Source organism: Adiantum capillus-veneris, chromosome 3 (assembly GCF_014529385.1).
Source record: "Adiantum capillus-veneris isolate H3 chromosome 3, ASM1452938v2, whole genome shotgun sequence".
Classification (NCBI taxonomy): Eukaryota; Viridiplantae; Streptophyta; class Polypodiopsida; order Polypodiales; family Pteridaceae; genus Adiantum; species Adiantum capillus-veneris.
This window is the reverse complement of record NC_140933.1, coordinates 153,380,404-153,393,692: the sequence shown is the minus strand read 5'-3', so window position 1 is coordinate 153,393,692 and position 13,289 is coordinate 153,380,404. Positions and strand designations below refer to the sequence as shown.

The 13,289-nt window shown below is 41.5% G+C and overlaps 3 protein-coding genes across 3 annotated transcripts; 2 read left to right on the top strand and 1 right to left on the bottom strand.

Annotated features, from left to right (window-relative positions):
* The first annotated feature begins 436 nt into the window (after positions 1 to 436).
* LOC147461982 (uncharacterized) lies at positions 437 to 802 on the top strand. The gene has a single exon (XM_086506842.1). It carries the CDS (start codon positions 437 to 439, stop codon positions 800 to 802), a length of 366 nt encoding a protein of 121 aa, XP_086362968.1.
* Positions 803 to 1,068: 266 nt separating this feature from the next.
* LOC147461981 (uncharacterized) lies at positions 1,069 to 1,668 on the bottom strand. Its single transcript, XM_086502267.1, has one exon. It carries the CDS (start codon positions 1,652 to 1,654, stop codon positions 1,142 to 1,144), a length of 513 nt encoding a protein of 170 aa, XP_086358393.1. The 5' UTR covers positions 1,655 to 1,668; the 3' UTR covers positions 1,069 to 1,141.
* Positions 1,669 to 1,834: 166 nt separating this feature from the next.
* Positions 1,835 to 3,409, top strand: LOC147461980 (uncharacterized). The gene has a single exon (XM_086502276.1). It carries the CDS (start codon positions 1,835 to 1,837, stop codon positions 2,213 to 2,215), a length of 381 nt encoding a protein of 126 aa, XP_086358402.1. The 3' UTR covers positions 2,216 to 3,409.
* Positions 3,410 to 13,289: the final 9,880 nt, after the last annotated feature.

The following is a 13,289-nucleotide window of genomic DNA, read 5'->3' as shown; positions in this document are numbered from 1 at the left end:
TGGTAGACAGTTTTTTGGGGAGATTACAAGAAAGAAGATTCTGCAAGCTGGATTATGGTGGCCTACTGTTTTGAAGGATGCGCATGTTTTTGTGAATGGATGTTTGAAATGTCAAAAGACTGGACAACCAAGGCGTGCTAATCGTATGCACGATCATTTGGTAGCTCCCTTGGAGCCTTTTTAGAAGTGGGTACTTGACTTTGTTGGACCTTTCACGCCTCCTGCACAGAGGACAGGCACTAAGTATATATTAGTGGCCATAGACTGTGCAACAAAATGAGTAGAAGCGGAGGCTCTGAAGGATAATAAGGTAGCAAGCGTGGCAAGGCTTCTATACAAGAATATCATGACCAGATTTGGCTGTCCAATAGAGCTAGTTTCAGATCAGGGGACCCATTTCCTAAATTCGGTCATAGAGGAGTTGACTAATACGCATATGGTGATGCATAAGAAGTTTACATCATATCATCCACAGGCAAATGGACAAGCAGAGAGTTCCAAGAAAGTGTTCGTGAAGATCCTCAAGAAGATTGTTTTTTATAACAAGAAAGATTGGGATGATAAGTTGGATTCAACGCTGTGGTCTTTCACAACCTCTTACAAGGTGGCAACAAGGATGACCCCATTCAGATTGGTATATGGCTTGGAAGCAGTTGTACCTATGGAAAATCTTGTGCCAAGTTTGACAATTTCAGCAAAACATAAGATGAGTTTGGATGATTCTTTAGAACATAGGAGGCATCAACTATTAGAGCTGGAGGAAGATCGCGCCAAGAGTTCATATGTTGTGGAGGTGATGTAGAAGTGTAGAACAGGGTCAATAGGCATGTCAACCTCAAAGTTTTCAAGGTCTATGATTGGGTGATGGTTTATAATTCCAAATTGGGGCATCATCCGAGAAAGCTGAAGCTACGATACATTGGGCCATACATATTGTGGAGGATTTGGGACAAGGGACTTTCCGGCTGAAGGATTATTTTGGAAAAAAAGTATTGAATCGTGTTAATGGATTCCGACTTAAAATGTTTACTGGGGTTATACCTACGGATGGGTACTTGTAGGCGAAGACTGAACCAGAGGTATCGGAAATGTCGTTGGCGGATAGGCTCTTAAAGTGCAGGCAAATTCAAAATTATAGGTGTCAACTTTCAAGTCGCTTGATTTGTCTTGAAGTGATGGGGAGTGATTCATTTTGAACTTTTAGTTTTGGTGCTTGTGTGTGCATTTTTTCTCTGAGTAAGATACCGCAAATTGCATTAGATAAAGTTAACTTGCTGCATGCTAAGGTAGCACAGTTGGAGGCAAAAGCTGTTGGGGCTGCTGGGAGCTCGGAAGTAGCGGTGATATCCCCGATGCTCACTCCAAGGAAGTCAAAAGAGGAGTAAGGCGAAGATGGGAATTGCGCAGGCGACTGTTCCAGCTCCTGTGATTGATGTTGATGAAGGAGGGGAGGAGCCTTAGAGCACTCATGTTGAAGCACAAATTGATTTGGGAATCCTAGCACGGCCGCTTGGCTGAAAAAGATTGGGTTGTGGGAGTTTGCGAATTGACCGAGGAAGGTTTGGGGAGCGGCTGCAAATGCTGAGGAGGTCTTTGGGATGCTACAATAGGGTGAGGGTGATGTTTTGGAAGGAGTAAGGATAACACCTACCATCCTATCGTATGTCTTTGGGTTACCACTTGTGGAGGACCCTCCGATGGTGAAGATTATAGATCAACTCATGAGGGCTGAGTTTGGGGCACCTTGAGCACAAAGAATTATTATATTGTGCAGCAGTCTGCCGATCTATTGCAACGTTGGCATGTGAAGTGGTACTTGGATAGAGTATGTATCATGGCGAAGATGACATACATGAGCACAGATGCTTTCCAACCTTTCCTCAATGCGGAGAGGAATGTGGCACTCGATTGGGCAACATGGTTGTTTCAGAGGTTGCCAGTTTATGATCAGATGGACAAGCGGCGGAACATCAATTTGGAGAGGAAGAGGAGACTGCAGTGGGCTAAGCCACGGGGCAATAAGGTTCAAATTTCCGAGATGGGGGATGTTTTGGATACAGTTGGGACTCTAGGCCCAAGTACAGACACTACAGAAGGAAAGCGGTTGGGGAAAAAGCTGAAGATTGTGAGGAAGAAAGCTTTACCTGTGAGCACGGAAGCTGGGGGCCTGAACTTCATGAACTCAAGAGTGGGGTTTCTGCTCCCATGTGGGTAGTATCAGATGTGGAAGATGCTATTGGATGCCTTCAATCGGTGCAACATTTTATTTTGAAACATAAGGTGGAGTTAGAAGCTATTAAACTCAAGGGTAAACAGAATGTTGGCACTTTGGAGGAAGTACAAGCCGCCAATCAGCAATATCGGGACTTGCAAAGACACAAAGCGCTTGGCAGAGTTTAAGGTCACTTTGGATGAGTTTCACTCACTGACAGCTGAAGTGAATACGAATGTAATGTCTCGGATGGCAGGCCTGCGAGCCAAGATTGGGAAAGTTCAGGTTGATAATGTGCTATTGATGCATAGAATCCAAGCATTGAGTGTGTTGGAGAAAGAAATGCTAGAGGAGAATGCTAAGATGCAAGGGGTAGCGCTTACTACTAGAGAGGCGGAAGAACTCGCACAACGTCTGCAAGACAAGTCAGATCAAATATGGGATGATGTGAAAGAGACCCTGCATGAGTGGATGCAGTGACCTGTGCAGCGGTTGCAGGGGCTGTTTGTTTGGACTGAAGATAAGGAGTTGCAGCATGATATGCAGACTTTGAGAGAGCCGAATGCAACATTGAAGAGTCAGGTGGTTGCTATGGAGGCCAAGCAGGCAGAGCTGATGGATCAACTAGTGGTTTTACCCACTAAAAAGGTACAAGAAAGTATGGCAGTTGGCAGTCGTCGAAGTCAGTTTCTGAGAAGCAGACGGAGATTAAGGAAGAAACGACGGAGCTACAGGGAGAGAAGATAGAAGAGGACATGCGGCGCCAACCTATAGGGTCGAGTGCTCTCAAGCTATTGAGTGCATATAATCCAACTCTGCAGGATGACAGTTCGCCAGATATAGCTCCTTGATTGAAATCAAGGGATTATGGAAATCGGGTCAAATTTTGTGCCAAAAATTTCAAGCCACCAGGTAGTGCCTGTGTAAAGGGCATCAATGGCTCAACTTTATGTTATGTTCCCTAGAAGTAAGCTTAAAGGTTAATTTCGAATAGTCACGAGTCAAGGGGAACCTTTTGGGATCTCGGGACTCGGAAAGTTATGTCTTTTGAGTTTTCCTAGACAAAGATGAATGTAATATGATGTAATCCGGTTTGCTATGGTAGAAATGAATTTGTACCAATGGCCTTTTTGCCAGGAGGCAAATCACATAAAGTCCATGTGCCATTTTCTATAAGTGCATCATATTTTGATTGCATGGCAGTCATCCAATTTTTTGAATTCTGTGCTTCATCAAAAGACAGAGGTTCATCAACATCATGTAAGCTAGACACAACCAAAGCTTAAAAATCTGATGCATAAGATGCATGGCTAGAGCTTGAACGAGTACGACTAGACAAAGGTGCATTCAATTTAGTGTCACGCAATGTATGCACCAACCATTTTGGTATACCTCTAGCTTACTCATTTTCAGCCCTTTCCTCATCAAGTACATCATATACATCTGCATCAGTACTAGGTTGATCTGTAACATTTTTGGAAACCCCCATGGGCTATACATTTGCTTCATTGGAGTTTACATTCGAACTTCCACCACTGAAAAGAGGCAACAAAGTGTCATAAATGTCCTGTGAGCTTACATTACTGTCTTTAGTACATGACAACAAGGGCTGAACAAAATCTTCCACAAACACTACATCCCGTGAAACCAGAATACGCTTTGTTTGCGGATGATACAACCTATATAACCTTTGCTTTCAGCACTATAACCAACAAAAATACATTTGACAGTCTTATCACCAATTTCTTGCGCTGTGTTTGTGGCACCAAAGCATATGCCAAACAACCAAAAACACGCATGTGCTTAATGGAAGACTTTCTATCATGCCATGCTTCATATGGAGTAATAGAGTGCAAAGCTTTTGTAGGACACCTGTTCATAAGTGGCACACATGATGGCCTCAAGCCAAAAAGAATGCGGCAAAGGTTGACTTTTGACCATACATTGTGCCATTTTCGTAAGTGACATGTTTTTCCTCTCAACAACACCATTTTGATGAGGTGTATAAGGCATTGTATATTGGTGTTTTATCCCACGACTAGCCTGAAATACATTAAATTCATGAGACATATACTCCTCCCCTCGATCGAAACGGAGGGTGCCCAGAGACATTTTTAGCCATAGCCAGAAATTGTTTGAAGCACATAAAAAGTTTGGAGTTCGGTTGCATATGTGCATGGAGTAATCATCAATAAAAGTCACGAAGTAAAGGTAATTTCCCAAGGACGAAGTTTGTATGGGGCCACAAACATCGCTATGCACAATCTGCAACCTGCATGTGGCCCTAACTGAACCATCCTTTGGAAACTTAGAACACTGCATCTTATCCAAAATACAGCCTTCACAAACATGTTTGACAGGTGCTTCAAGAGGCAGCAAAGAAGCAACCATATCAAATTTCTGCAAATGCAGCAAACTAGCAAAATTCAGATGCCCAAAATGTGCATGCCAGAGTTTTGCATCTGAAACAGCTCTTGAATCTGCAACTGCATTTGCAAATTTTGTCCACACTTGTCATACAAAGTGAGCTTATACAACCCACGACACAAAAGGCTAGATGCAACAATTTCATCACGAAAACTGAGATCATGAACTGTACATCTGTCATCCACAAATTTGACTACAAGTTCAAGTCTAGCAAGTGCAGATACAGGCAAAAGATTCTTCTTGATCCCACGTACATAAAGTGCATCAACAAGTGTGAAAGAACTGCCATTTGCAGTAGTAAGCACAATCTTTTCAACTCCCTGAACCGGATAAGAGGCATTGTTGGCACAAGTGACTAAAATTTCCATGAGGGACAAACTCGAGAAAGATGGACAATTCACGATGTGAGGTAATGTGCTTTGTAGCACCATTGTCAAAATACACACGTGTGAATCTGCAACAACTGACATGCATGCATCATGGACAACAGGATTGTAAGTGCACTCTGCACTAAAAGCCCGTTGTGCATCAACATCAGCATCACAGTCTTCTTTCACAGAAGACTCAACAATGGCTGCATTTGTAGTGGAACTAGCATTTGCAGTGAAACCACCCTCTTTCTTCTTAGCCTCTTTGGCCTTCAACTTAGGACACTGCTTGATCAAGTGATCATTAGCTTTACAATAATGACAACACATCTTCTTTTTGCCCTTATCACCATAATTTCCAAACGAATTGCTGCCAGCAGAAGCATTAGGAACATTGTGCTTTTCCACTCGCAGAAGAATCATAAGAAATGGCTGCATTGTTATTACCACCGTTTCTTTGAGAATCAATAAAAGCATCATGTTCAACTACACACTGTCTAATCCTTTTTTTTTTTGGTTTGAAAAGTGACTCTTGTAACAACAATGTACACAATGCATCAAACTTGATAACTTCAGGATTTCCTTGGGTCATAAGTCTCCAAGTACTAGCAAAAGTCTGGAAAGAATATGGTAAGGCATCAAGAACAATCTGCACAAGGGAGCTGTCTGAAATGACTTCACCTGCAAAAATAAGTTGCTCATTGATATCCTTGGCACCAGCAAGGAAAGTGTCTATTTCATCTTCCTCATGCATAATCTTCTACTCCAGCTCTTTACGCAGCAATGCAATTTTTGCCTCATTGCGGCTTGCATAAAGACCAGCAAGAATATCCGAAGCTTGTTTTGAAGATTTCGTTGAACGAATGTGAGGAGTAATGGTGCGCTTTATAGAAAACACAATCAATGTATGAGCCTGCGCATCCTTTACATCCCAACGAGCTTGTTTTACCGTAGGAAAAACAACTCTAACAATAGTAATCCTTGCAGCAAGACCTGCAACATCCTCAACATTGTCTACATCCTCAAAACCAGGACGTACATCAATGCCTTGCACAATATTCCAAATGCTGTTTGACACAAGAACATGTTGCATCATGTAAGCCCACATAGGGTAATTGTCCCCATCCAATCTGTCCTCAACGGAAAACATCTTGAACACATCTGTGTTGTTGTCAGCCATGGTAAATGTTGCACCTGATGTGAAAACTACCCGGAAAGAGGATAAACAAAGTGGGAACAACACGTGCTATATAGCCAAACCGTAGAAGACTGTAAGGGATCTGTTATGCAAAAAACGGCACTGATAGAATTTTTGCACAAAATGACAAAATAGCTTGTGCAATACTGCCTGTAGTGGAAATGGAGGCTGAAATGAGCCCGAATCAGAAATCTGAGCAGGCTAAGCTCTACGAGCACACCCCAAATTTTTGTCGACCTATGAACACTCACCAAAGCTCACTGAAGTGGGAGAAAGTGAGCAAGCGTGTGGTGCTGGAGTTGCCGACAACTAAGCCCGGGAGGACGCAACCTGCTCTGATACCAATTGTTGGAATTATGGTTGTAGGAAAACACACACAGCTTGGAGAAGACAAAGGAAGCTCAAGGCACACAATAGAGAGTGTATTACTTAGTGTGCAACAAAAAGATAGATAGCCCTAGAGTGATGGGCATATATACAATGCACAGGGGAAAGAACCTCCTTAAGAGGGAAAAAATGCCTCGGTGGTCCTAGTGTGTTTACACATCACTACCACATGTATATGGTAACATGGTTGCCAATGAAACTTTATGGGGATATAGAATATGATGCATCACCTTCCCCTTTAAAGTTGCATGACCATATGAAACTGTTTCGTCAGTTTCACAATTGCCATATTTTTTCTATAGTGCTCATTTGAGACCCTATGGCCAAAATATGACTATTGGGCAACTTTGGAGGGATGAGATGGTTTTTGATGCCCATGAAACTATGCAGGGAAGGTGGATATGTTGCATTACCCACCCGTGAAAAGTTTCATCGCCATCCAAAAGGATCTCGTTGCTCCAAGCCTGCACAACCCGTATCGACAAATTTGTCATTGTGCAACTTTGTACTGATGGTACGTCATTTGATGCCAATGAAACTTTTTAAGAGCAAGGAATATGGTGAATTACCACCCATGGAATTTTTTATGGATATTTAGAACCGTCTTTTCTCAGTCTTAGGTTGAACAATCACCATACTTTTGTCGTAGGGACCACAATGGCAAAATGTTGTTGTGGAACTTTGTACTGATGAGCTATGATCTAATGCCAATAAAACTTTGCAAGGTCAAGGGATATGGTGCATCCCTTGCACCTACAAAGTGTCATGACCATCTGGAAACATTTCCTTGGTTTTAAGTTTCACAATTGCCATATTTTTGCGATAGGGCCCCAAAGGAGCTCTATGGAAAAAATTATGGCTATGAAGAAATCTTTGAATGTTGAGATGTGTTCTGATGTCCATGAAACTTTGTAGGGATAGGGGATGTGGTGCATTATTGATCGGTGCAAATTTTCATGGCCATCTGGAATTGTCTCGTTGATCTAAGGTTGCACAATCACCCTATCCTTACCATAGGGCTCCAAATGAGCCCTATTGTTAAACTTATGGTTATTAGAAAAAATTGTAAGATTTCACAATTGCCATAGAGTTGCAAATCACCCGCATGGCAAAAATATGGCTATTAGAAAATCATGGATCGAAGATACTATTTTCTATGCCCATGAAACTTTGCAAGGGTGGGGGATATGGTGTATTACCAATTGTTGCAAAGTTTCATGGTCATTTAGAACCATCTTGTTAGTTTAAGGTTACAAAATTGCCATATTCTTGCCATAAGGCCCCAAATGAACCTTGTGGTAAAAACATGGCGATAGGGCAACTTTGGATCGATGAGATGGTTTATGATGCCAATGGAACTTTGCAAGGGGTCGTAGATACGCTACATTTTCAACTCCTGCAAAGTTTTATGGCTATTTAAAAGCATCTCCTTGATCCCTGGCTACACAATTGCTATAGTGGGCCTTATGGAAAAAAAATATTCAATGTGCAACCTTGTATCAAGGAGAAGTTTTTTGGTGCCAATGAAACTTTTCAAGGGTGGGGGATATGGTGCATCCCTCTTCCTTACAAGGGTTCATGGCCTTTGAAAACCGTTTCATCGATCTTAGGTTGCACCATTGCGATATTTCCTAAATGAGCCTAGTTGCATAAAAATGGTGATTAGGCAACCTTGGATGGATGAGACGGTTTGTGATGCAAATGAAACTTTGTAAGAGTGGGGGATATGGTTTATTACCCACCCATGAAAAGGTTCATGGCCGTATGAAAGGATCTCGTCGGTTTGATGCTGCATAATTGTCATATTTTGGTTGTAGGGACCCCTATGGCCAAAAGATGGCTGTAAGCAACCCTACATTGATGAGATGTAATCTGTTGCCAAAGGAGAGGGAAATATAGTGCATTACCTTCCCCTACAAGATTTCATGGCCATATAAAACCCTTTCATTAGTCGAAGGTTGTACAATTGCCATAGAGCTTATTTGGGACCCTATGATAAGAATATGGCTATTAGGAAATCTTGGACCAATGAGGTGGATTTTGTTGCCCATGAGACTATGCAAGTGTGGGAGATATAGTGCAGTACTCATCCCTATAAAATTGCTTGAACATCTAAAAGGATATCGTAGGTCTAAGGATGCACAGTCACCATATTTTGGTTGTGGGAATCCATATGGCCAAAACTAGCTATCGTGCAACTATGTATCGATGAAATGTTATCCAATGCCAATGAAACTTAGCACCAATGGGGACTATGGTGCATCCTCCATCTCTAGAAAACCGTATGTCCATCTTAAACCATCTCAATGGTCTCAAGTTACACAATCATTGTATTTTGGTTGCAGGGTCCCCTATGGCAAAAAATGGTAATTGTGCAACCGTATATCAATGAAACGTGATCCAATGCCAATAAGGCTTTGCAAGGGTGGGGGATATGGGGAATGTCTTGCTCCTACAAAGTTTCATTGCCATCTGAAAATGTCTCGTTGCTCTTAAGTTCAACAATTGTCATATTTTTGGCATAGGACCCCAAATGAACCCTATGGTAAAAATATGACTATTAGGCAACCTTGGATGGACAAATCAATTTTTGATAAAGTTAAATATTTGGATGGGTGGGGGACATGGTATATAACCTATTCCCACAAATTTTTCTGGTCATCTCAAACCCTAAACCTTCTTGTTGGTCTTACGTTGCACAATTGCCATATTTTTACCATAGAGGCCAAAATGAGTCACATGGCAAAAATATGGCTGGTAGGAAACCTTGAGCTGCAAGACAATTTTTCATGCCAATGAAACATTGTAGGGGTTGGAATGTGGCTTGTTATTGACCCCTACAAAGTGTCATGGCCATTTGAAAGGATCTCATTGATCTAATGTTGCACAATCAAAATATTTAGGCTACATGGTATCCAATGGCCAAAAAATGGCTATGGTGCATTACCCACCCCTACAAAGTTTTGTGGCCATATAAAACCGTCTTATAAATCCAAGGCTACACAATTCACATATTTTTTACATAGGGCTCATTTGGGATCCTATGGGCAAAACATGGTTATTAAGAATTTGGACCAATGAAACAATTTTTGATGCCCATAAAACTTTGGAGGGGTAGGGGATATGGTGCATTACCTACCCTACAACCTTGTACCAATGAGATGTGATGCATTGCCAATGAAACTTTGTAAAGGCAAGGGATATGGTGCATTGTCCACCTCTGCAAACTTTCATGGCCATATGAAACCGTTTTGTCATTGTACAATTGCCATATTTTTTCCATAGACCTCATTTGGGACCTATGGGAAAAATATGGCTATTAGGCAACCCAAGGCTCATGAGATGGTTTTCCATGCCTAAAAAACTTTGCAAGGGTGGGGGATATGGTGCACTATGCACCTTTGCAAAGTCTCATGGCCATCTAAAGGCATCTCATTGGTGTAAGGCTACAGAATCACCATATTTTGGCTGTAGTCTCGTATGGAAAAAAATTCCTATTATGAAACATTGTACTAACAAAATGTGATTCGATCCTAATTTAACTATGTAGGGGTAAGGGATATGGTGCATTCCTCACCCTTGCAAAATTCTATGGGCAGTTGAACCCCTTTCATATGTCTAGATTGTATGACTACCATATTCTGGCTATAGGGGTCCCTATAGCCAAAAATGGCCATTAAGTGATTCAATGCCAATCAAACTTTGCAAAGGTCGGGGATATGGTGCATCCCCCTACACAATTTTATGGTCATTTGAAAACATCTTTTCAATCTAAAGTTGCACAATCCCCATACTTTGGTTGTATAGGTCCTTGTGGCAAAAAATGGTCATTGTACAACTCTATACCGATGAGCCATGATTTGATGCCGATGATAATTTTCAAGGATGGGGGATATGGTGCATCCTCCATACTTGCAAAATTTTATGCCTATCTAGAACCATTTCATCAGGCTTAGGTTGCACAATCTCCATATTTTAGTTGTAGGGGTCCCTATGGTAAAAAATGACATTGTCCTTGCCTTTGTACGAATGAGATGTGATCCGGTGCCAATGAAAATTTGTAGGAATGGGGGATATCATGAATCCCTAGCCCCTATAAACTTTCATTGAAATATAAAACCATCTTTTTTGTTTTTGGTTGCACAATTGTATATTTTTGCCATAGGGCCCTAAATGAGCCCCTATGGAAAAAATATGGCTATTAGGCAACCTTGGACAAGAAACGATGTTCAATTCCCATGAAACTTTTGAGGAGATATAGTGGATTATCAAATGGTGCAAAGTTTCATGGCCATCCAAGAGGATCTTATCAGTCCAAGGTTGCAAAAGTCACCAAATTTTGGCTGTAGGGTGAGAGGGCGTGCGGAGCATGCGAGTGCGGAGTGCAGGAGTGTTGTGTGCAATGCATGAAAAAATACACTTGGGTTTGGTGTGAAGCTTGAGTGGACTTTCACAGCTCCTTATTGATTTTGTATTAAAAGAATAAGGTTAGTGAGATGGGCGGGCCCAGCCAGTATGGCCTGCACCCTTACAATCTCCGACTTGAGGGCCAAGTGTCCTATGTTAGTACAAACCTGTACAAATGTGAAGCGTCATGATTCACCCTATGCCCATCATCTAAATGCAATGTGCAAACTACTCTCTAGTTAAGCTCTTTATAAGAGCATTTGCAGGGTTGTCATCCGTGTGAACTTTGGCTAATTCAATGCATTTGCTAGCCAAAATATCCCGTATCACATGATACCTGACCTCGATGTGTTTGACTTGGGTTGAAACATGGGGGTTCTTTGCTAACACAATTTCACTTTGGTTGTCACAATGTAACACTAGAATCTAGTGTATACCAAGGTCTCCCACTAGACAAGATAATCATACAACTTCCTTGCTAACACAAGAAACTGCAACATACTCAGCCTCAATGGTGGAAGACGAAGTACAATTTTGGAGACATGACCTATAAGAGATTGCCGCTCTAGAAAACAAGAAAACATAGCCAAATGTGGATCTCCTAGCCAAATGTGGATCTCCTAGTGTCCACACAACCCGCATAATCCGAATTAGTGTATCCAACTATGGATGCATCATTGTTCCCAAAGCGTAAGCACTTGCTGGTTGAATGCTTGATGTATCTCAAGATGTGCTTCACTACTTCCCAATGCTTTCTATCTAGATTTTCCATATACCTGCTGACCACTCCCACTACAAATGAAATATTTGGTCGCATGCTAACCATGGCGAGCATGAGACTGCCAAATGCCGAAGAATATGGCACTTTTTCCATCTCTGCCTTTTTAGCATCCGATTTGGGGCAATCATTCTTGATAAGTTTTACATATATAGCCATTAGGGTACTCAATGATTTCCCCCTTTGCATGTTAAAATGTTGCAAGACATGTGTCACCCAAATCCTTCATGGAAAACTGCTTGCTTAAGGAATCCTTGAGAAGTGCAATCTCATCTTTGGACTTCTCGGCTATAAGCATATCATCCACGTACAAGATCAAAATGATGAGGGAGCCATCATGCAACCTCTTTGTGTACAGACAGTGATCCTCTTGGCTCCTTACATAACCTTGGGATTGAATGTACTTGTCAAACTTGATGTACCACTGCCTTGAACCTTGCTTTAGACCATACAAAGGTTTCTTTAGTCTACACACATGTTCTACCCTTGTTGGCTTCTCAGGTTTTATCTCAAAACCTTCTGGTTGCTTCATGTAGACATATTCTTCGAGATTCCTGTGAAGAAATGCCGTATTCACATCCATTTGGACCAATTTTATGTCCTCATTGGATACTAAACCAAGCATAAGATGTAATGTAGTTGTAACATTTAATGGTCTAGTTAGTAACTTGTGTGTAGCAAAAAATAGCATAGACATAGTGAGCATTTCATTAGAATAGATTCCTAATGAGCATAGTAAGAGTGCTTGGATGGAGAGAGCAACAAAAAACATAACACTTAGTTAGATAGGCACGAAAAATACTTCAAAAAGAGAGAGAAATTAAGCTATTGACAATATTTGAGGACCGGATTTACATGGAGCCGGTCCCCCCTCCAAAAGGCATTGTATTATAGGTTTCCCCTATCAAGGGAGACATTTTACAATACAATACTTTGTGTTCCTTCAATAACTTGCTGGTGCAATGAAGATGGAATCTTCAAGCATCATGCTCACACTTATAAAACACAACATCAATTCCCTCACGGTCTCAGACCCAAGACCTCACACACCTTCGAAGATGGTGAGAGCTAGCGGAGTATGAGAGTAGATTGAGAGGAAGAAGGAGTATTCTTATAAGAAAGAAGTATATCTTCTCACATAATCCAAATTTTAGCATAGCTTAGTAATTAGCATGGTAGAGGAGATGAGCATGCATTGGAGCTTGGCTCTTGGTTGGATTTGCATCACAAAGCCAAGAGTTGTTGGTGTAGGCCTCCTTTCTCACAAGCTTGAAGTAGATGATGAGCTTTCCATTAAAGCTTGAGAAGGAGAGAGAGTCTTCTTTGCTTCACACATGAGATCGTGTGAGTGTGTAAGTGATAATGCCTTGAAAAAATCAGCCCCCTCTCTCACTTGGTCGACCCCTCTTGCTAATTGCACTTTCTGGCATCCCATTGGCCCCTGTAAAACGTAGCCCATGACAATTAAGAAGCATAAGTGATAGCCTTGTGACATGTGTCCACCTTTTCCCT